The sequence below is a fragment of the Panthera leo genome, chromosome A2 (genome assembly GCF_018350215.1).
Source record: "Panthera leo isolate Ple1 chromosome A2, P.leo_Ple1_pat1.1, whole genome shotgun sequence".
In the NCBI taxonomy this organism is placed as follows: Eukaryota; Metazoa; Chordata; class Mammalia; order Carnivora; family Felidae; genus Panthera; species Panthera leo.
The window spans coordinates 29404193-29426934 of record NC_056680.1 but is presented as its reverse complement, the minus strand read 5'-3'; the positions used below and the strand labels follow the sequence as shown (position 1 = coordinate 29426934).

General features: G+C 40.2%; 1 protein-coding gene across 4 annotated transcripts in view; it reads right to left on the bottom strand.

Annotated features, from left to right (window-relative positions):
* Positions 1–22742, bottom strand: part of PTPRG (protein tyrosine phosphatase receptor type G) — a 712285-nt gene that overhangs the window by 211707 nt on the left and 477836 nt on the right. For all 4 annotated transcript variants that reach the window (XM_042929870.1, XM_042929872.1, XM_042929873.1 and 1 more), the window contains exon 5: positions 8004–8099. In XM_042929870.1, coding sequence (XP_042785804.1) covers positions 8004–8099 — 96 coding nt within the window. The remainder of the gene's footprint in view (positions 1–8003; positions 8100–22742) is intronic.

The window sequence follows — 22742 nt, the reverse complement described above, 5'->3', positions numbered from 1 at the left end:
GGGTACAAACAGAACAGGACCAGGACATGGACCTCAGTCTCAAAGAGTTTACATTCTAGTATTCTCAGGTCCTATGTCTCCTAGTGCCTGTTTCTTGATACTCCTCAGCTCACAGGCTATGGGTTGTTCCTTTGCATTCAGGACTATAGAGCCCATGTGTCCCCACCGCATTCGGTGAAGTATTTGCACAATCAACCCACAGTGCTAGTCATCTGCAAGAGATGCAGTGATGAGCAAGTGAAGACTCCCAGTCCTCAATGATCTCACAGTAAAGACAGGAGAAAGTAAAATAACAGTTTTAATGCGAGATGGAATGCTAAGAGAAACAGCGGGTTAAAGGAAGGACAGAGGTATCACATCTACCTGTGGTGGGGGAGGGAAGGCAAAATGCAGGGAAGTGGAGAAAAGGCCTTCCTTCCAGGCCCTAGACAGATGAGTCATCAAGAACTCCTCCTGCCTTCTCAAGGTCTATAAATAATCCCAGGTGCTGCCATTTCATTTAATTACTCAGCCTCTCCAGATGGAGAAATATAATTAAGCAGTCTGTACCACCGACATGATATAAAGAATGGGTTAGCAACTTGTGAAACATTTGAGTTTTGAAGTTCGCTTTCAACAATGAAGTCAGGGCAGAAATGAAGAAGGAGCAAACGACAGAACTGGAGACGTCGGGGAAAACCAAATGACTGGGATTATATTCTTGGTAGAAATGGAAATAGAAACAGAAAAAGAAAATACTGGCCCAAGGGGGCTGAACTTTCCCAGGAGGAGCAAAAATGAAACCTTAAATAAAGAAATCTCAACAAGGTTGTTGAAGATAGGTTGTCAAAAAGAACCCTAAATAAATCAGGATGCAATTTATTTATTTCTTAAATGTACAAGGCCTATGCCATTGACTGGACCTTTGGATACAGACATAATAAAAATTTTACATCTTTGCGTCTGATGCAAAGATTCAGAAGAGACATTAGGCCCTAAAAAGTCTAGCAAGGAGGCTGGCAAGAACATCACGTTAAAAGAGTTTCTACATGTAGATGCTCTTCTAAAAATCATGTGTTTATAATTCCACAGTTCAAGGGAATCAGGAAATACAAATAAAATTTTAGGCATTCCAATAACAATGGCAACTAGGCAGTAAAACAAACGAGACGTTCCCCCCAAATGGTAAATTCGACAATAATCATGTGCTTCCTGGAGAAAAACACAATCAAACGTGCAAACCTACAACAATCAAAACTACAAAAAGCTTGGGGATACCAACTTTGTATGGGCATCAGATGGAAAGCCGTTGAGAAGGCTGCACAGACAGAAGCCACTTGGATTCTGACAGGAATGGAGGGAAGTGTTCAATGACAAACAGTGAAGAGACATATTGAAAGAAATACCAATTCCACCAGGGATGACAGAAGATTTCTGGGTCTTAAAAAATACAGGCCAAGTTGGGGTAAAGTCATCCTGAGCACCTGGTACTCTCTACTCAATAAACTTAAGCGGGAGCCAATCAAATTCTTTTGTGCCTTGCTTTCAAAGTAAAGCATCCTTCTACAAATTATCTAATCATTCCACTGATATTTCAACTTTCCTGTCAACATAAGCTTTTCATATTTCTTTCTTTAAACAGAAATGCTATGTAGATTGTTATCAGAAAAACAGAATATTTTGAAGGAGTATTTTAATGACATTTGGTATTTTATATTTTTACAGGAATTCATATCAAGCTAACAGCAAAGAATAGTAGAGGTTCTACTTTAACAAACAGAAAACAATTATTTTAATTTTTGTACTGACATAAATTAGCTACACAAGCACTTATTCCCTTTAGTGGTTTATCAACACATATCTCCATCTCTTGCCAATTTCTTATTCTAATTTATCTAAAAAAGCCTTTCAACAACCTACCGTCTTGCCGTGCCCCTAGATCTGCTAGAGGGCTGTTGATCCAAAGGTGTGTGTGAACTAGAAAAAAGGTGTTCTCTCCTCTAGATACATTACTCACCAGTGGCGATGAAATGAATGTACCATCTAGAACATGTGGGCTAAATGTACACAAGCGTATGTGGCTGCCATGATTCATCATTTCCCCTGCATGGAAGTGAACCTTCCTTCCCGCAGTGGTGTTCATACAAAGCACTTGGGGGAGACATGGCTCACCGTCTTTCAGCGTTGAGAGTGACCTTCAACTCTGTCTGTAATCAAAAGATGTCAGCCACCATTCAAGGTTACCGAGGTTCAGGATGGGGTCGTGATCTTAAGATCATGTTGACACGAAAGCATGAGGAGATTGACTGGAGATTGTGTTGCAATGGGAATGTATGCCCCCTCCAGAGCAGACAGCCAGCCCCTACTCACATCTTGATTACTGCCACATCATCAGGACATTTTATGTAATATCTGCCATGTTTAACTGAAGAACTGTAAACACCCTGTAGGTTCAACAGTCATGCCTGTGAGCTACAAGAGGCGCACCTGCAGGCAACCTCTAGTCTAAGCCAACCTAAGGTCCCTTGGTCAACCATGTGCCCACCAGGTCTGTGCCTGTTTCAGTGTTTTGGAAACATTATGAACTTCATAATATCCACTCACAGCAAAGGTGGTGGGAGAGCTGAAATTACTCAGAATAACAGGCACATAATAAGGAAGGAAAAAGAAACAAAGATAACAATTTGAATCCATAAGAAAATTATTCTAGCGTACGGAGTGAGCTAACATCAAGGCTATACCATCTACATGGAACTAGGAGCCTCGCCTAGACCTGCACTTGTCATTCATGTCATGTCACTCTGGCCAATTAATATGTGCGTTTATAAGCACTAAGTCAGCATACAGCCTCTTTACAAATGGAACAGTTTCTCCACTCACCTCTTTCTAGCCATTATCACATGCGACTGTGACAGTGAGGTCCTAGTGGGCAGGAGCTGATCGCATTTACTATAGCTAATGTAGCAACTAACGCCCTTCCTGGCACTGAATCTGTGCTGAACAGATGACAAATACTTTTTCAATAACAAAATGTGAGATCCCAGGCTTGAATTTGAAAACATATATCAAGATTTACCTGACTACTTGGGGGGAAAATACCAAACTCCCCGATTTAACATTCATTTTTTAAAAATTTCTTAATGTTTATTCATTTTTGAGAGAGAGAGGGAGAGGGAGAGAGAGAGAGAGAGACGGAGAGAGAGGGACAGACAGAGAGGGAGACACAGAATCCGAAGCAGGCTCTTCACTCCAAGCTGTCAGCACAGAACCCTATTGGGAACTTGAATCCATGACCCCTGAGATCATGATCTGAGCTGAAGTCAGACGTTTAACCAACTGACCCACAAAGGTGGTCCCCCAATTTAACATTCTTATAGAAAGATGCAAACTACAACGATCTCAAAGTATGGAATCTAATTAGACAGCCAAATTAAAGTGATAATAATACTCTCCTCCTCTCCGCTGCTCAACGTAGTGCTAGCTGCAATGTATAAATGCATCTGTGGCTTATAAGGAAAACAAAGGAAGCAGCTCAACACAGCTGGTCTCTAAATAAAATTTCTGTTCTATTTTATATTATCCATCCTGTATTTTGTGTACACAGGGCAGCAAGCCAAAATTTTGAAGAGGACTTATCAGAGAACGTATATCTTTGTGTGTAAAGTAGTAGTCATGTCCTAGAAGTAATTTAACAATTCAAACCCTAGATTTCACACTGAAGCATTTTGCTGGTTTGTATGCCAATGTGCTTTGCCTGCCTAAGACTCTAATTGGTCTCACATTTCACAAGAGTTAACAGAGCTAGAAAAATAGAAAGCTATTGGGTAGCACATATTGTGAACTGGTTCTCTCAGAACTCATAAAAACATTTTTAAAATCTGTTTTCCTCCAAGGAAGGTGACCTATAAAGTAGGATCTGGTTGGGCTGAGCATGAGTGGCCATGACAGAGAAGGAGGCGGGGGTAGATCTGACGGTGAGGCTATAGGAGTAGAGGCTGAACTACAAGAAAAACAGCATGCCAAAAGGACAATAACAGAAAACAAGGGATTAACCATGGAAGTGGGTATTGTTTAAAAATGGCTCAAGTGACCTCAAGTATTGTGGAAGGCAAACCAATCATGGTTTAGATGCAAGTGACCTGCCCACAGGGCAGTGCCCAAAATAGACTTCTGTTCACGCAAAGAAGACACACACACCGTAGGTCTCCATCCCACAGATAAAGAATTGCATGGATATGGATACATGTTTTATTTGGCATTGATCAAGTGTCTACTATGTGCCAGGACCCACGTTAGGGGCTTCATTTAATGACTACTTTAATCTTGATGGTGTAGAATTTGCTATCTTCATTTCACAGATAAGAATACTGAGGTTGGGTGGGGGGTACCTGGGTGGCTCAGTCAGTTAAGCACCCAACTTCAGCTCAGGTCATGATCTCACAATCTGTGAGTTTGAGCCCCGCATCGGGCTCTGTGCTGACAGCTCAGAGCCTGAAGCCTACTTCAGATTCTGTGTCTCCCCCTCTCTCTACCCCTCCCCTGCTCATGCTCTGTGTCTCTCTGTCTCAAAAATAAATAAAAACAGAGAGAGGCCAACATAATGAAGAAGTAGGGGAATCTGAACTTCTGATATTTCTCAAACAAAGAAGGGCTAAAGCCAAAGGGCTTTGAACTCCAAGAGGCTGGGAGGAAAGGAGACTGAGTCCCTACCAGGGATACACTGGGACAATCTGACAGGCCACAGGGCTACTTCAAGGAAAAACTCAGAGCACACCTGGTGGAGGGTCCAAAACATCACTGTGAGTAGGGAAATAAAATAACCAAAGTCACAACAAGAGAGAGCAAGTAACACTTTCCAAAAAACACCTCCTGACGGGCCAGGCCCCGGACAGTGTATCACCCTCCTTTAATATAGCAGTGATCGCAGGTGCAGAGCACACAACAAGCTTTTAAAACGCATAAGTGACAGAAAAGTAGCCAAAATGATGAAACAGAAGAATTCTCCTCAAAAGAAATTACAAGAAGAAATGACAGCTAAAGAATTGATCAAAACAGATATAAGCAATATAATGGAACAAGAATTTAGAATAATAGTCATAAGATTAATCACTGGGCTTGAAAAAAGCATAAAAGACAGCAGAGAATATGTTGCTGCAGAGATCAAGGAACTAAAAATTAGTCATGAGGAGATAAAAAATGCTATAAACAAGGTGCAAAAGAAAATGGAGGGGGCCACAGCGCAGATTGAAGAGGCAGAGGGGAGAAAAGGTGAATTAGAAGATAAAATCATGGAAAAAGAGGATGCTGAGAAAAAGAGAGATAAAAAAAATCCTGGATCACGAGGGGAGAATTAGAGAACTAAATGCTTCAATCAAATGGAACAATATCCACATCATAGGAATTCCAGAAGAAGAGAGAGAAAGGAGCTGAAGGTGTACTTGAACAAATCATAGCTGAGAACTTCCCCAATCTGGGGAAGGAAACAGACATTGGAATCCAGGAGGCACAGAGAGCTCCCTTCAGACGTAACTTGAATCGATCTTCCACACGACATATCCTAGCGAAACTGGCAAAATACAAAGATAAAAAGAGAATTCTGAAAGCAGCTAGGGATAAACAGGCCCTAACATACAAAGGTAGACACATAAGGGTAGTCGCAGACCTATCTACTGAAACTTGGCAGGCCAGAAAGGAATGGCAGGAAATCTTCAATGTGATAAACAGAAAAAAAAATATGCAGCCAAGACTCCTTTACCCAGCAAGCCTGTCATTCAGAATAGAAGGAGAGATTAAGGTTTTCCCAAACAAACAAAAACTGAAGGAATTCATCACCACTAAACCAGCCCTACAAGAGCTCCTAAGGGGGATTCTGTGAGGAAAATGTTGCAAGGACCACAAAGTACCAGAGACATCACTACAAGCATGAAACCTACAGATAACACAATGGCTCTAAACCCATATCTTTCAATAATAACACTGAATGTAAATGGACTAAATGCTCCCATCAAAAGACATAGGATATCAGAATGGATAAAAAAACAAGACCCATCTATTTGCTGTCTACAAGAGACCCATTTTAGACCTGAGGACATCTTCAGATTGAAGGTGAGGGGATGGAGAACTATCTATCATGCTACTGGAAGTCAAAAGAAATAAATAAAAACATATAAAAATGCAAGTAAAAAAGAATACTGAGGTTGGAAAGTTTAAATAACTCTATCACCATTATGCACCTGTTAAGTAGAAGAGAAGGGACTCAAAAGCAAATAGTTTTTTTTTATTATTATTTTTTTTCCCTAAATGTTTATTTATTTTGAGAGCAGGGGAGGGAAGGGACAGACAGAGAGGGAGAGAATCCCAAGCAGACTCAGTGCTATCAGCACAGAGCTCAATGCGGGGCTTGCACTCATGAACCATGAGATCATGACCTGAGCTGAAATCAAGAGTTGGATGCTTAACCAACTAAGCCACCGAGGTGCCCCAAAAGCAAAGAGTTTTGACTCCAGTGAGTGAGCTCTTAAAACACTATGCTCACCTGTGGTTTATGAAAGTAATCATAGAAAAGAGATGTGTGGAAGAACGAGAGATACCAAGCAAATACATAAACAGACAACTTCCAAAATATTTGACCATGAGCCACAGTAAGAAGTATGGTTAATAACATTACCAAGTACATACCCACTATGCCTCTCTGTGTGGAAACAACTAAAAAAAAGGTTCTACCAAAAAAAAACAAGTTTTACAGAAATATTTACCCTTACTATGTGTCATACACTCTGATGTATTCTGATTTTTTTTTCCTATTCTGTTTCATTATTTTAAAACTGCTGGCAGGATTTGCTGAAATTATTTTATGGCCCATTGCTAGGTCAGAACCCACAGTTTGAAAAACAGTGCCATAACCAACCCTAATGACCACCACGCTCACTGTTTCTGAGGTTGAAGCAGAATATTAAGTTTTTCAATTTCTCACATATAATCTCCCATTTGAGGCTTTTACCCAAGAAAGGAAAGGGAGAGAGGGTGGTTAAGAGGGAGAGACAGCAGTGGACAAAACTGTCCATCATGGGTCACAAGCTAAAAAGAGTAGTGAAATTAACATATTCCAAACAAGACTGGCTCTTTCTCAAAGACAAAGAAGCTTGCCCCTTTAAGGCAGGGGTTAAAGACCCATGGTGCAAAAGGTTCTGATGTCTCCCACATCCCTTTGAGTTGTCAGAAAGACATTGTCCAACAATGACTCACTGATGGAAGAAACACTGGTATGTGGTCTTCAGGCGAATTTTAAGACGGAAGGACAAGTCACATACCTACTACTCAGGTTACTTTCCACACAAAAAAGCGCCAGATGTCCTCTCAGCTACTTTTTTAAGACACTTGATGGTTAACACTACTTTAATTTGATGTGACTTATTAAAAAGCCTGGATGGCCTTATCTATGGAAGGACGCAAACTGTGGCTTCTAGCTGTAGAAGCAGCACATGAATTAGGAACGCTCAATACAAACAACAAAAAAGAAAGCATGCGGGTTCATGACTGTACTAATTTGGAAATGGTCTCAGGGAAAACTTTAGTTACCATGGGGATTTGGGGAGGGAAAGAGAAGGGGTCTCTTCAGAGAAGTGACTGATGCTATTTATTAATCTACTTGTAAGTAATGTCAAGTTAAAAGTTGCTCCAAAGAAAATCACCTTTTTTTTTAACGTCAGTCTCTTAACATGCTGAAGGAACCTGTTCAAAACGCTTCAGCAGTGAAGTAACTTAGATGATAAATGTGTTCTTCAATCTGTGCACCAGTCAAGTAGCAATAAAATCAGAATAATTCATGCAAAAATTTTCATTATGTTTCTAAACATACTTATTTACATTTTAAATCACACATTAGACAATATGAAATATCTTTCATTTAGACAGGTGCAAACTAGAAAACAGATGCATTCATTAAACATAGAACAATTCGGCGAATTAAAAAAAAATACTCAGAGAACTCTCTGGTTCAAGTACTTGAACCACCGTTAGCTTACTTGAAAAAATATGGCCATGGCTCCGATTATTCTGTTTTCAGAAATTGCGGTTTGAAAGCTGTCAAAGTCATCTGGATTATAAAAGAAAATCTGCATCTGTAAAAGAACAATTGAAATATGTATTAGGAAAAAATTCAAACCTACATGAAAGTAGACAGAATAGCACAAGGTACCCAGATTCCTCACTTCTTAAGATTTTGCCAAATGTGTCCATCTATCTGTATTTTTTCTTTGCTAAAGTATCTGAGAGCAAACCCCACGCGTCAGATCATTTTACCCCTACATACCATACAAGCACACATCTTCTCACATAGCTATAGTGTCTTCATGCTACCCAAAGCAAATAACACTGACACCTGATTGCCTGATATTCATGTCATGGTGAAAGTTCCCTATCAGGAAGCAAAATTTTAACGAACTGAAACATCCTGAAGTAAAAAAAAAAAAAAAAAAAAAAAAAAAAGTACGCCTGTGAGATTCATTCCATGTACGCATTAAAATTACAAATGCTTAAATGGGCACATCTTTATAAGCAATACTCTTTCAGACGAATTTGAAGGGGTCTCTCAGTGGCGTTGATAAATAGCCCAAATGGAGTATTTCAGCGAATCCACAAGAAACATAATGATGGTGATAATAATGCGTTACATTTTTACAGCTTGCAAAATTGTACCATACATTATTTCACTTAGGTCATTTGATAACCTCTATGAAGACAGGGCAGAAATGACTACCCTCAGTTACAGATGAAGAAACAGAGCTTCAGAAAGTTGATGTGAACCTGGCTAAGATTAAACATCAGAGGAAGAGTGTAAAATCCCAGTGCTCTCCTTTCAACCTTAAATCCTTCTCTTACATCTAGTTAGAGTTTCTTATTCAAAAAGCAGAACACAGACAAATCAACTCAAAATCCTTCAATCATCTTAATGCTTGAACGCTCCTTGATATTTAATACAATTCAGAGAATGAAAATGGACCATAGAATGTTCTTGAAAGACTACATATATGATAAAAATAACAGATTTGGGTTCCAATTCTTGCTTCTTCATTTACTTGTCTGTGAGACCTCAAACAGTCTTATTTCAAAGCATCAGCTTCTTCATCTATGGAATCAAAATTTACCATTGGTAGGGGGGAGGTGGGGAACAAATGAGTCAGTGTGTAGTATATAGTAGCCCCATGCCTAGACCTCATCTCTGCTCAGCCAGTCACTATCATCATCATCATCACCACCAATATCATCACATTTTAAAGTTAACATTCGACAGACATCTTAAAATTTCTAATAAGAATGTCATTCCACTAATTCTGGAATGATCCTACTCCTTACAGAAAATCAGATCTCCTACATCACTCATTAGCTCTCTGCTGTGACCTCTATTTTTCCACTTTTCGAAATGACGTGATGCTATTCTCCACAATAGAGTGTGGAGATGTCCATTATGTGGGTGTGGTTACACCCAGATGGAGTTTGGAAATACGATGCTGAATGATGAATTCCCAGAGGGGAAGCTAAGTCAGAAAACTAGAAAAACTAGCTGACGTATATAGGTCAAAGGTAAACAGAGCCATGTTGCCTGAATTACCTAAGATGTTAAGAATAAGGGGACATTTCTGTTCTCAAAGGTAAAATAAGGTAGCCCAATCAGGATACTTTCTTGGAAAAGTCAGGCACCTAAATGAATGAAAGAAGGGTAGATTCCTTTGGAGGATTTTCTTCCTTACAGTGAATTATTTTTACACTGAATTCTCACCCATTCTGGTGGCCTCTTAACAAATGTGTTGCCTTTAGGTTTGGGCCGTTTTAGACATCATGCATTTACGTGGAGAAAAATCCATTCAGTGAGTTGCAGACTAAAACAGTCTAATACTAGGTGAATGGTTTCATGTGCAATGCTACTAACCCAAGAAAGAAACTTGGTACACAAGTACATTCAGAAAATACACTTCATTTTCCTTTCAAAAGTCGGGCCCTCAAATTAAGTAAGTTCACAGAAGTTTTTCTTATTCTACAGCCCATGAGCAGGGGTGGAATTGTTTAATGCATCACCTGAATAGTGTCTGATACAAAATACTTTAAGACCTCTTCAAGGGCATTTTCATTTACGACCGGGTGAGGAAATTCATTTTCAGAAAATGTCTTTGAGTCATGCCTCCACCCATCAGGATAATAAAATGTCTCATAAAGAGAACAGTAGCAGAATTCTGAAATATCAATTTTCCTTGCTATTTCTCTCAAGTTGTAGTCTCTTGAATTATGTTAACTTTGGAAACTATGTTAAATATGAGAGTAATAAGTGGATGAAGCTTTGCTGAGTGAACTGGACTTTAAAATGTTGTGTTGTTATTGTTGAAGCAAATTTGGGCGGAAGCTGGAAAACTATCTCCCACGAATATCTTTGGAAGGTGTAGGGCCAGCAGATAAATATCCTGAGTAGTCCATTGGCTTTCTGTACCTGCTTCCAAAAGCCATCCCCAGAGCCTAGTCCCCAGCGTGTGCTTCCTAATAAAGTGACTCTAAGGCATGCTTAGTGCGTCAGTCGTCTTGCTGAAGAATCATGGCACACATAAACTGAAGGAAAAGATCCAGAAAATCTGGCAACAGAGAGATCTACAAACTGTTCCACACAGCCTTTACCAGCACCAATTATTTACCCTTTATCCCATTTGCATCCTTTCTCTCTATGTGTGCGCACATAGATACCCAATTTCTTTTTATGAATCACTGGGTAGTAACTGAGAGAAATATGCCCCTTTACCACTAAATACTTAAGTGTATAATTTCTAAGAATAAGGACATTCTCTTATATAAGCACAGTATAATTATTCAAATTAGCAAATTTCACATTGATACAATACTATTATCTCATTCACAGTCCATTTTGAATTTTGGCAAATGCCCAAATAAAGTCCATTATAGATCATTATTCTGGTTCTTAGTCCAGGAATCCAATTTAGGATCAAGCTTGGCATTTCGTTTTCTTGTCTCTTTCTACTGACCCCTCTAGCTCCCACTTTCATCTGGAACAGTTACTCAGTCCTTTTTTTTTTTTTTTTTTTTAAATTTGAACAGTGCGAATGAAGTGCATAGGTCAGTTGTTAGGTAGAATGAGAGGTCTGTCTCATGGTTTCTCAGGGTTAGATTCAGGTGATGCATTTGGGAAAGTGTTCCACAGTAGTAACATTGTCTTCACAGTGCATCATATCAGGAAGTGCATTGTGTGGATTCCTCCCAACATTAGGGGTGTTTAACTTGATCTTACGGTTAAGTTGACGTCTACCAGGCTTCTCCACTATAAAGGCATTAATATTCCTTCTATAATTGAAAAGTACTTTGTATGGAGCTATTTGAGACTACATATATTGTTCATCATCTAACTTTCATCCACTAATGTTAGTGTCTATTGATGATTTTCTAACTGTATTATCCATTCTATGTGCAGTAATGGGATTCTAGAGTGAGAAACAGCTTACCCTTCTCCACAGTTCATTTATTCATTCATTCATTTATTTAAATCCATATGTACTCATTTATTTTGTTTTACTCAATGGGTTATAATCCATTAGCATTATTTATTTTAACATTCAAACTGTCTCAATAGGAGGTCTTTTGCACAGTAGGAAACCCTTCAAATGGATTCCTCTGTCATTTTGCTATATCCCTGTCATTTTATATTTGTTAGCATCTCCTTATTAGTGGTCACAGATGTTCTAGACTCAATCTTGTCTTTTCCCTGCTCTGGCCCTAAAATTGGCCATAACTTGGGTGGGTTCTGGTTCCTTTGAATAAGGAATGGTATTTAAGGACATTATATCCTAAAGTCACTATTTTCCAAATATGTTTGAGATTAGAGCATTTGGTTCTTCAAGAAAACCTACAGCTTAAGTGAGTGAGTCTATCCCAACCAGGACCTTCTTTGCAAGGGAAGGAAAGCTAGATCAACTTTGTATAAATGGATGTGCCTCCACCATGCAGAGTACCATAGACATGTAAGTCCTCTCACCCATAGAAACAAACTATATTAAGATCAACTAAAAAGTCACTGGTAGACCATATATAGCAGCACACAATCAAGGGACCAGTTCTACAAAATCCTTCAAAATCATGCACAAGCCTCACAGACCTGGATGGATGATTCTACAAGTCTACACTGTGGAATGGCTGGTCTGGAAAAATATCCAGGCATGTCTCTAGTCAGATCAAGGTGATAGATAACATAGGGTATCACATGGCATAACCTGACATTTGGAAAAAAGAATTGCACGAAAATAAAACGCCCTACCAGTGACCAGGAGGCATACGCTAAGATATAGATATAGACACTGCCTGGATGAATAGTAACATTACCAAGTAATGGGAGGGGGATGAAATGGATAGTGTGAGCATAAGGTTGACCAAGGTCAATGCTCTATTGTTGTAGGGCACAAGCAAGGAACATACAGAGTTGCCAACAAAAGGTTCACTTAACTTTCCCTTCCTCCTGCCTTGCGCCATTTTCTACCTTGTATTTAAAATGAGTCTAGTTGCAATTTGGTATAAAAACTATCTTAATGCTTGTCTTCCAACTTGAATCACTAAATCACTAGTTGTGTTAAGCTGAATGAACACAGAGCAACATAAGTGAAAACTAGAGCCTTCTATATTTTCATTAATGTTGTTATATTCTAAACATTTAGTGAGTGCTTACCATATGCCAGGTACTACAGTATCATTCATTAATACTCACTGAGGTAAGAACCACCATGATCCTCATTTTATAGCCAAGGAAACCAAGGATTTCCAAAATTTACAAAGCTGTTAAGGAAGGAGGGTGGGGTTAGGATAGGAACCTCATCTTTCTAATCTTAGAGTTCAAGGTGTTAATTACTATGCTTCCTTACAAAGGACAAGAATATTTGCTTACTGCCCATTATGTATAAGGCCCTATGACAGATGAAGACCCAGTCTGTGCTTAGAAACACTGGAGAAAGTTAACTCTTTCTGTTTTTTTGAATGCCAAAGTTAGAGTTGTAGTTAAATGTATCACAAAACACGTAAGGCAATGAATGGCTCTTGGACAAATGAGGCATTCAGTAAATAAATACTAAAGTAATGTGGTGATGGGTGGGAGGGGACATTTCTTTTAAGGTGGAGTTTCTATCACCTAATGTTACAGTTGCGTGCCTAAGTCAGCTCTCACATCTCCATGATAATGGAGGCAAGAGGCAATGATCCCAAAATTCTGTGAGTAGAAAAATCCAGCAGAAACTTCTTCGGTGATTCACAAAGCTCCACATTTTAATTTCAAACAACTTGTATATCTTCAGCATGCACCTCACCCCTGTACCAACAATGCCCAAGAAAAAACATTGTGATAAATTAAGTAAGGAAAGAGCACACAGTTCAGACGAGAGGCAACCTACTGAAAGATTCACTAGACATTTCCAGATACTGCTGGGCATCGTTTAGAGAGTGGAAGAACACACAGGAACTGCTAGAGATGAAACGTAAACGGGATGAGATAAAGATGGTAATGAGAAAGGCAGCAGCGCAATTAAAAACCACACAGGAGGTATCACACAACCCAAGAGGAGAAATGGGAGTTTTCTGATCACGCTTGGCACCAATCTGGAGTAAGCCAGCTGAGAACATGGTCGTGGACCAGAAACACTTGCTCAAGTATAAAAATGTACAGTAAAAGCAAAGTATAATTCCAAGCCCAGTTAATGATCTGCTGGTTCCACTTGTTGGATCGCTCGGATGGGATGATACCGAATTGAAGTCTGGGCATAATAGGTTCTTAATCCAACTTGACTTTTGGATTGCGCTGACCCATAACTGCGCTTAAGCAGGATCATACACACTCAACAATGCACCTGCTAGGTCTTTAATTCTGCCATTGCCATCACATAGGAAGACCGATGCAGGCAGGAAGTACATCTGCCGAGTCAGAGCTGTGTCTTTAAGAGTGCTTTTCATCATCAACAGTAAGTTATTTTGGCGTGAATAACATGAGTGAGGGCTCGGAGTGGCTAGAAGCAAGGACAGAGTAATGATAAAGCCAAAAAGACTAAAATGAGGTTCTTCCTATCTATAGGAATAAGTAACTAGATGAATAGCAAGGAGGGGTCAGAATTAGCTAAGAGAATGAATGGATCTAAACCACTGGAGAAAATGCTCAGGAAAGTACAAATATACACCAAAATCAACTGTGAAATGCTAAGTGGCTCCAGGTATGGGTCTGCTAAACACAGATTATACTACTTTCTTTTTAATCGACAAGAAATTCAAAGTCTTTGTGCCCAAGTAACTAGTCTGAAATTTTGATACCCCAACAAAACTTAGTCATTTAAATTATGGAAAGCAGGGGCGCCTGGGTGGCGCAGTCGGTTGGGCGTCCGACTTCAGCCGGGTCACGATCTCGCGGTCCGTGAGTTCGAGCCCCGCGTCAGGCTCTGGGCTGATGGCTCGGAACCTGGAGCCTGTTTCCGATTCTGTGTCTCCCTCTCTCTCTGCCCCTCCCCCGTTCATGCTCTGTCTCTCTCTGTCCCAAAAATAAATAAAAAATGTTGAAAAAAAAAAAAATAAAAAAAAAAAAAAAAAAAAAAAAAATTATGGAAAGCATGATAAATACACACTATATATTATACAAAAATACATGACAAATACTCTGAATTCAGAACCAATATATGGGTATTTTGCTTTGCATTAATGAAATTTTTATCCCTAGTGGCTTTTTGGTTTTTTTTTAAGTTTACTTACTTATTTTGAGAGAGAGAGACAGAGAGAGAGAGAGAGCTGGGGATGGGCAGAGAGAGAGGGAGAGAAAGAATCCTAACCAGGCTCCATGCTCCGTGCAGAGCCAATCTGGGGCTCGATTACACAACCATGAGATCACGACCTGAGTTGAAATCAAGAGCTGGAGGCTCAACTGACTGAGCTACCCAGCCACCCCATAAATGTGATTAATATTTAGATCAGTAGACTTTGAGTAAAGCTGATTACCCTCCATAATGTGGTGGGCCTCATCCAATCAGGTGAAAGTGTGAGGTGTTCCTAACAGGAAGGAATTCTGCCTCCAATTTTGACACAGAAATTCTGCCTAACTGTCCAGCCTTTGGACTCGAGACTACAATGTCCACTCTTGTTAGAATTTCCAGTCTGCTCTGCAAATTTTTTTTAAATTACTTTTAATTCCTTGTCAAGTAATTCATGAATCCTCATTTCTTTTTTTCTATACATTTTTTTGAAAGTTTATTTATTTTAGAGAGAAAGAGAGAGAGTACAAGCAGGGGAGTGGCAGAGAGAGAGGGGAGAGAGACAGAATCCCAAGCAGGCTCCACACTGTCAGCACAGACTCCTACGTGGGGCTCAATCCCATGAACCCTGAGATCATGACCTAAGCTGAAATCAAGAGTCAGATGCTTAACTGACTGAGCCACCCCTGCTCTACAAATTTCAGACTTGCCTGCCCCCAAAACTGAATGAGAAATACACCCCCAAAGGTCAGGACTGACTTTAAGCACCTATGTAGGATACGTGTATATGTGACTATGTATCACATTCTAAAACCATTCTGCAAGCCAGTTCTTTTTTGAGCTTCCTTGAGCTCTGAGTTCTATCATCTTCATTCTGTTCCTTCAAACAGGCTGGAGAATGTAGCACCTGTTACAATCCAGTTCACACTCCTGTGGCTTAGAGCAAAGACAGCATGACTGGGGGACATAAATGGAGATCCAAGAGCTTGGGCTGTAGAGTCAGACCTGATTTGTATATTGAAGACACTTGGGAGCTCCAAGACTCAGTGTCCCCTTCTGTCCAACAGGGGTATTACTTCCCTCGTCACATCACGAGGCACATGCTTTGGTAAAGTAAGAACAGATGAGCAGCTCTCCCTTTTTATTATTATGTATCTTTATTTCTTTATGACCAGAAATAACAGAAGGGATAGATGAACTAAGGTGAAGATAAATTGTTTCCAAAGACCAGCCAACATCCCAATGAGTCTTTGCCACAAAGTGTAACAAAGAAACAGCCAGCTTTCACAGGCAGATTATTTTTAGAAGAAAGGTGTTCCAAAGAAATAGTAGGTATTCAGCACCTTTGCAGGCAAGGTAGCATTTAAATAAACGTTCTAAAACATTTGCTTTATACAATATCATTAATCACAGAGTACACTAATCCTTAATTATTTCCTTTGTTTTCTTATTTTCCCTGCAACATGGTATTACCTTCAACTACTGTACAGCAGGAATCCACATTTTGGGGGCAGAAGAATCCAAAGTGCACACGAGGGCTGTGACTCACATACAATGAGGTGCGGGGATGGTTTCAGGGACCTCTTCCAAAAGTCTCTGTGTGTTACCTGTTTGAGCCATTCTAAGTATTTATCAGCTGATTTTTAGAATTTCTGGTTCAATGCTGCATCTGATTAGTCACGTAAATATTTCATCTTTGCATTTTTCCCTCAGTAAGGACGCATTCAGGCTCTTTCTTGCTTATAGTAGTAAATTCAGTTTTTCAGGGATTTGCTACACATGATTCATGAATTATTTCTTACCGTTTGGTGTCAGTTTGGGCACAAATGAGGCAGGTTCAACATCCACCTATATGTTGGCCAGCTACCCTTTTCATGTACTCAGGAAAGGGAATGGGGAGCTACAGCTCTCCCACTGAATTAGCTGTGTGACCCAGTGGAAATCAGTCGCCTTCTCTGAGCCTTAACATCCCCATGAGTAAATGGAGGGTAAGAAACACGCCAGTGGGGTACAGTGAGCAGTAAACAAAATAAGTCAAGCACCACCCAAGTTCTGGCATATTGCGGACTTCCAACTGATGCACATATCTTTAACAGTTAGTTAACAGGAAAAAAAAAAATGGAAATAAGTTAGTGAAAGGATTATTTGCAATCACCCCAAACCGGAAACCGAACACTGATCATTAATGGAATCGATAAACAAATTGTGACACAGTCACACCATGGCATAGGCACAACTATCGGTAACAATATAGACAAATCTCACACAAACAGTGCTGAGCCAAATAAGGGAGATAACAAAACAATTTTTTCAAAGCATTAAAAGTTTTAAAAAGGGTAAACGGTGTGATTCCATTAAAATGAAGTGCAAAACCAGGAAAAACTCATGCAGTTAGAAGCCAACACAGTGGTTACCCATTGGGGGGCAGTAAGCGGAAAAGGGATTCTGGGGGTGCTAATCAGTGCTCTTTCTTCATCTGAGGCCTGGTTGCAAGAGTACAAAAATGTATTCAGCTGTATTATTATTTGTTCACTTTCCTCTTTGTATATGATTTTTCAATAATACGTAAAATTCATGACCTGCTGCTTTTGAAACTGGAATAAACAAGAGTATAATGCCACCTAATCATATGAGCAGGAAAGAGTTTGCATCCCTCTGTGGGACCCATTCTCTTCCATTGGGACCACTCTAAACCTGAGGGTAAGGATAGAGAGAACTCACCTGCTTGACAGGGCAAGTTGAGGTGACAGTCCCTGAGCATGTACAACCTCGCCAGCCTAGACCAAGCGTCCCCTCTTCCCCACCCATTCCCTCAAGGCAGACATGGCAGATGAAGCCAAGGTAGCATGTCCAGGGAAACATTCCCCAAGGGTGGCTTAAATGGAGCCGATTCTTAGCCTGCTTTACATGAATTAATGCCTTTTATCCTCACCATTACTTTTTGACAGGGGTACTATTTATATCCCCATTTTATAGAAAAGGAAATTAAAGCTGTGATACTAGGTCTTGTCTAAGTGGTATGAAGGCTGAGATTCAAACCCAGGCATTGGACCCAGAACCCACACGTTTAAAATCCTCTCCATAGAACATCTGGATCAGAATTCCCACCAGCAATGAGAAGCCCCTGTTAGTTATCTCCAGGATTCAGCACAACATTTCCAGAGTACTGGTTCTCTCAACCATGGGTGACTTCAGACTCTAGGGGACATTGGCCATGTCTAAAGTCATGTTTGGTTGTCCGTTCTGGAAGGGGTGCTACAGGCATTTAGTGGGTAGAGGCCAGGGATGCTGCTGGACCCCCTACAATGCATAGGAAAGCCCCCTAAATGCAAAGAATTATCCTGCCCAAAATGTCAGTAGTGCTGAGGTGTAGAAACCTTGTCTGTACCCACTGTGGTGGGAAACCTGGCCCATGGATGTGGTAAAGCATTTTGTCTTTCCTTCCCTTTTCCCACTGCGACTGATCTCTAAAGGGAGACAAACATGTCTGCTGTGATGGGACTCAAAGACTAGGAGAGCAGTTTCACCCCTACAGGTAAACCAGTAAGTTCAAGACCACTTTCACCTGCCCTTGGAGTTATGGTAATAACTTTTCTTTTCAATTAAAACAACTGTTCCTTGCCTGCGTAACTACGTTACACATAAGGTTGGGTTCTAAAATGCAGTGGAGTTAACACCTTGGACACAGTGGCAGGGGAGGGGATCCCTAGGTGCATCTGGAACTCATTTGTATTTCAAAAACACGAAAATAACCACCGCACTGTTTGTGCTCTTTGTAATATGAAACTTTTTAGAAATTGCTTTGTACTTGGTAGTAACAGCCACATGATTCACCATGAAATGAAGTCTGGAAAATCATTCTGGATAAATGGACCTATAAATTCAATAGAATTTCCATGACAACATAGACTGCAACACTCAACCACAAATAAAAGGTTATAAATCATTCAAAACCAACTAGGAATCAGCAATACCGCTCTCGCTTTGAAATACAAGAAACCTGAAATATAGTTTATTTGTTACTTACTCACCCAAAGTTCCCATTACAGTTCTTTCCTCACTTCTGATATTGCATTTTCTACCCCATAATAGGTGTTGCAAAAATGATGATGCCAAAAATTTCCAATTAAACTAAACAAAATTAACATAGGTTTAGAGTTGGTGGTATTCCTCCCTTTCTCCTAGCCAGAACCCTGCAACAAAGCTTGTGCACAAAGACAAGTTATGCAGTTTTATCCAAAAAATTCCAATTTGCCCTACAGGGCTAATGTTGCCAAATCTGAGTACCTGCAAGAAAAAGGTTTATGAAAAACATTTCTGAGAACACACATGCAAGGCATGCTGGATGCTTCCCAAAAGCTTTTGAGTTCTATAAATCAAAATCAAATCCGCTAATGTCATTGGGACAATCCCCACATTGAAGGTTTTTTTGAGATTGGCTGGGTCAACCCAACTGGAATATTGATTTTATGAAAGAGCTCTTTGCTTCTCTAGTCAACTTTAATTCTGTTGGAGGTTCCCTTCTAATGAACTCTTTTGGATACAGTAGGCTGGGAGCACACCCAGTGAGTGGTGCTGACCCCAGGACCAAGCACATAGTAGGTGCTCATGCAGTGATTGTGGAATGAATGAATGGATGTTATTTCTGATATTGGAGGAAATGTACTGCACCTGCTCCATTCACAGCCTTTCTCATTATTGGGTCTACCTAACAGCCAACACCTTTGGGAAGATTAGTAGTAGAGTATGTAAACCACATTTATGGAGCCATGGCTTTGGGCTGCACGCTCCCGAAATACTGCCAGAAGATGTACATGTGTGCACTGGACAGCATCTTTCATTTTCCATCAGATGAACTCTTATGGTTCCATCTACTACCATGTGCTGATACCTCTTCAAGATACATTTTCAGCCCTGATCTCAGGTGGCCTATGGGTTTTGTCAACATCTTCAAGGGCTCTGCAAGCCAGAAAGGTTAAGATCAGAGCTACAAGGGAAAAAAAAAAGGGAACATGCCTCTGTAAGCACAAAATCCTTTCCTAAGACAGATACCCTAGAAACGGTTCAAACCATCCTCTGAAAATTGCACACACCTTTTAAGTTGTAGTCAGCAATGTTCGAGATACCACTCTCCCTACATCATTGCTAACGGGGGAGTTATGATTCCTTCTTATGTTTTATACATTGGATGGACACGTGTTCTCATCTTTAGTTTTTCCAATAACCAATAAGAATGAAGATCTCTACTCATATTTTTCTCTAATGATTTTCCTTTTTATAATTTAGGAAGGCTCTTTAATTAAGAAAATTATGACCTTGCCACAAGTGTTATAAATACAAATGCATTTGCCCCACTATTGTTGGCATCGGGGAAAAAATGAGAATGCATAATAAACAGGAGAAGTGGTAAAATCAGCCATGGAGGGGAGAACACAAGTTGACCAATAGGCACTGACATTGAAAGTTCTTGAAGATATTTTGCTGATGGAAAAAGCCAAGATGCAAAATAAATACACATTTAACTTAAAAAATGCTGTAAGTCAAAATACTTTATTTGTTGCGAATGTATCTGCACAGATGTACAGAACTAAGGAAAGGGGGAGCAAAGGGTCTGGAGAATAACACAAACTATTAACAGTGGTTTTCTCTGGGGAGGGGGCTTCAAATTGGTTTGGGGTCGAGATAGGTGGTTTTTTTTTTTTTAATTTTTTTTTAACGTTTATTTTTGAGACAGAGAGAGACAGAGCATGAATGGGGGAGGTTCAGAGAGAGGGAGACACAGAATCATGACCTGAGCCGAAGTCGGCCGCCCAACGAACTGAGCCACCCAGGCGCCCTGATAGGTGGTTTGTTTTAATGCAACTGTTGAAAATACTTGGTGGCTCTAACTAATAGCACATCTAGAGGAAAAGAATCTCCTTTAAAATGACAGAGAGAGAGAGAGAGAGAGAGAGAGAGAGAGAGAGAGAGAAGCAAAATCGGAAAAGAAAGGAACAGGGCCCAAATCCCCACCACTGCTGCAGAGCAAGAAACTGAAGCTACTGGAGCCGTTAGGGAACCCAACTCAGAAAACCAGCCTTATCAGCAAAGTGCTCCAAAAGAATGAATCCCTCAGCCCCTAGTGAGAGACAGCACGCCATCACACAGGCTGTGATCCTGCTTTATTCCTGGTATCACTTGGACACAATTCACTCCTCATTTATTTCTGCCTGCAATGAAACACACAACTATTCAAGCTAACACTCCAAACAGGGAGGTGGGGGGGGGGGGGGGTGAAAGAAAGAAAAGTCTGAGCTCCTGTTTCTGATCTACACAGACTATTCAACTGAGCCACTCTGCCGAAAGGTATATTTATGTGGACGAATAGTTTTCCACCTACTTAGCCATAAAATTACAGTGTGCAACTTAGTAAACACCAAGTACTAATTCTCTCCGACCATACCTTTGGTCAGAGAGACACCAGCAAATTAGAGAGAAAAACAGAGTTACCCAAAGCCAGGCAAAGTTTTGCTGATGTACTTACTGGGTACAACCTGAAGGGATGATGTGGGGAGAGGCTTTTAGGAAATGGTTGTCAGTCTCAGTGGTGAGGAGGACAGAGCTCTGCCACCAACATCACTGTGAGTATAGACCCCATCTTGGCTGAGTGAGATCCTCCTTTCCGTGAATTGCCCAGAGTACGATTTTGGATGAGGGTGGAAAGAATATTACTGTTAACACCTGTATATCGGCACCTAGATCCTACCATTAACATTTTAATACACTTGCTTCATCAAGCCAACAGTCCATTCATCTACCCATCCATTTAATCAGGTGCTGAGTTTTCAAGGAAAACACCCATCGTCATTCTCCAACAGTCAGCCATTGTCAAACTAGTAACCTCAACAGCAAGAGGAAGCCAAGAAATATATTCCAAGCTTTAGGACCTAGCCAGAGAATCCCTTGCTGGCTTACAAGGGGGTTAATAATGCTATTAATGAGAACATCGTGAGATGCTGATAGCTACATGTCAGCAGGGAAATGTTAATAATTGGGAATAAAGACAGAGTTTAAGGGATGGGATGAAAACAACAAAATGAAGTCAAGAATCTACAGGAGCGTGTCAGCCAATAATCACATTATTCAGTGGCTTCATGCATGCCCCTGATTAGCTAATACCAAAACACATCCAGAAAGACTATACATTAAATGTAATTGTGCTCAAACACTTGTTTGCGTTATTTGTCTTGAACCTGCTAACATGTGATGGAACAGCGAATACATTCAGATGTTTACCCGGGAAACATGGTTCATTATCTCCAGAGCCATCCTCACAAAAACCCTAGCCCAAAATCTTAATGAAGAAGGTGTTCTAAATCAAAAGGAGCTTACGTGGCCTCCTTGTCTGCGATTTGAGCAGCGTCACAGATGTTACAAGGGTGATTCATGGCATTCCAGAAGCATTATTTACGATATCAAAATACTGTAGACAAGTTCACTGTCAATCAGTAGGAGAATGACTAAATAAATCACAGTACATCTGTACTGTGGAATATTACACAGCTATTAAAATGAATGATGTTGATTCTGTATCTGATACGCAAGGACGCCCATGATATATCATGGAGTTAAACAGACAAGTTACGGTACACTGACTGTCTCATTTATCAAGTAGCGGAAAAAATACCGAAGCACGCACAGGGAGGGGAAAAAACTGGAAGAGTCTACAAGAAATTTAACTGTGGTTCCCTCTGAGAATTAAAAATGTAGGTAGGGACAAAACAGCAGCTTCCATTTTCACTCCCTACTACGGTTCAGTACTTTTTACAGATTTGTCGATGAGAAGAACTTCTTCCGTAGATAGTTGAAATAATAAGTGAAAGACAACAACCACAAAGAGAGACTAAAATGGACACCAAAGAACATATGGAAGACAAGACTTATCAAACCTTATGAAACCGTGATAGTGTCCCACCTAAGTGCACTCGTAGGCAATCCGGATGAAGTTTTAGATTGAGCACA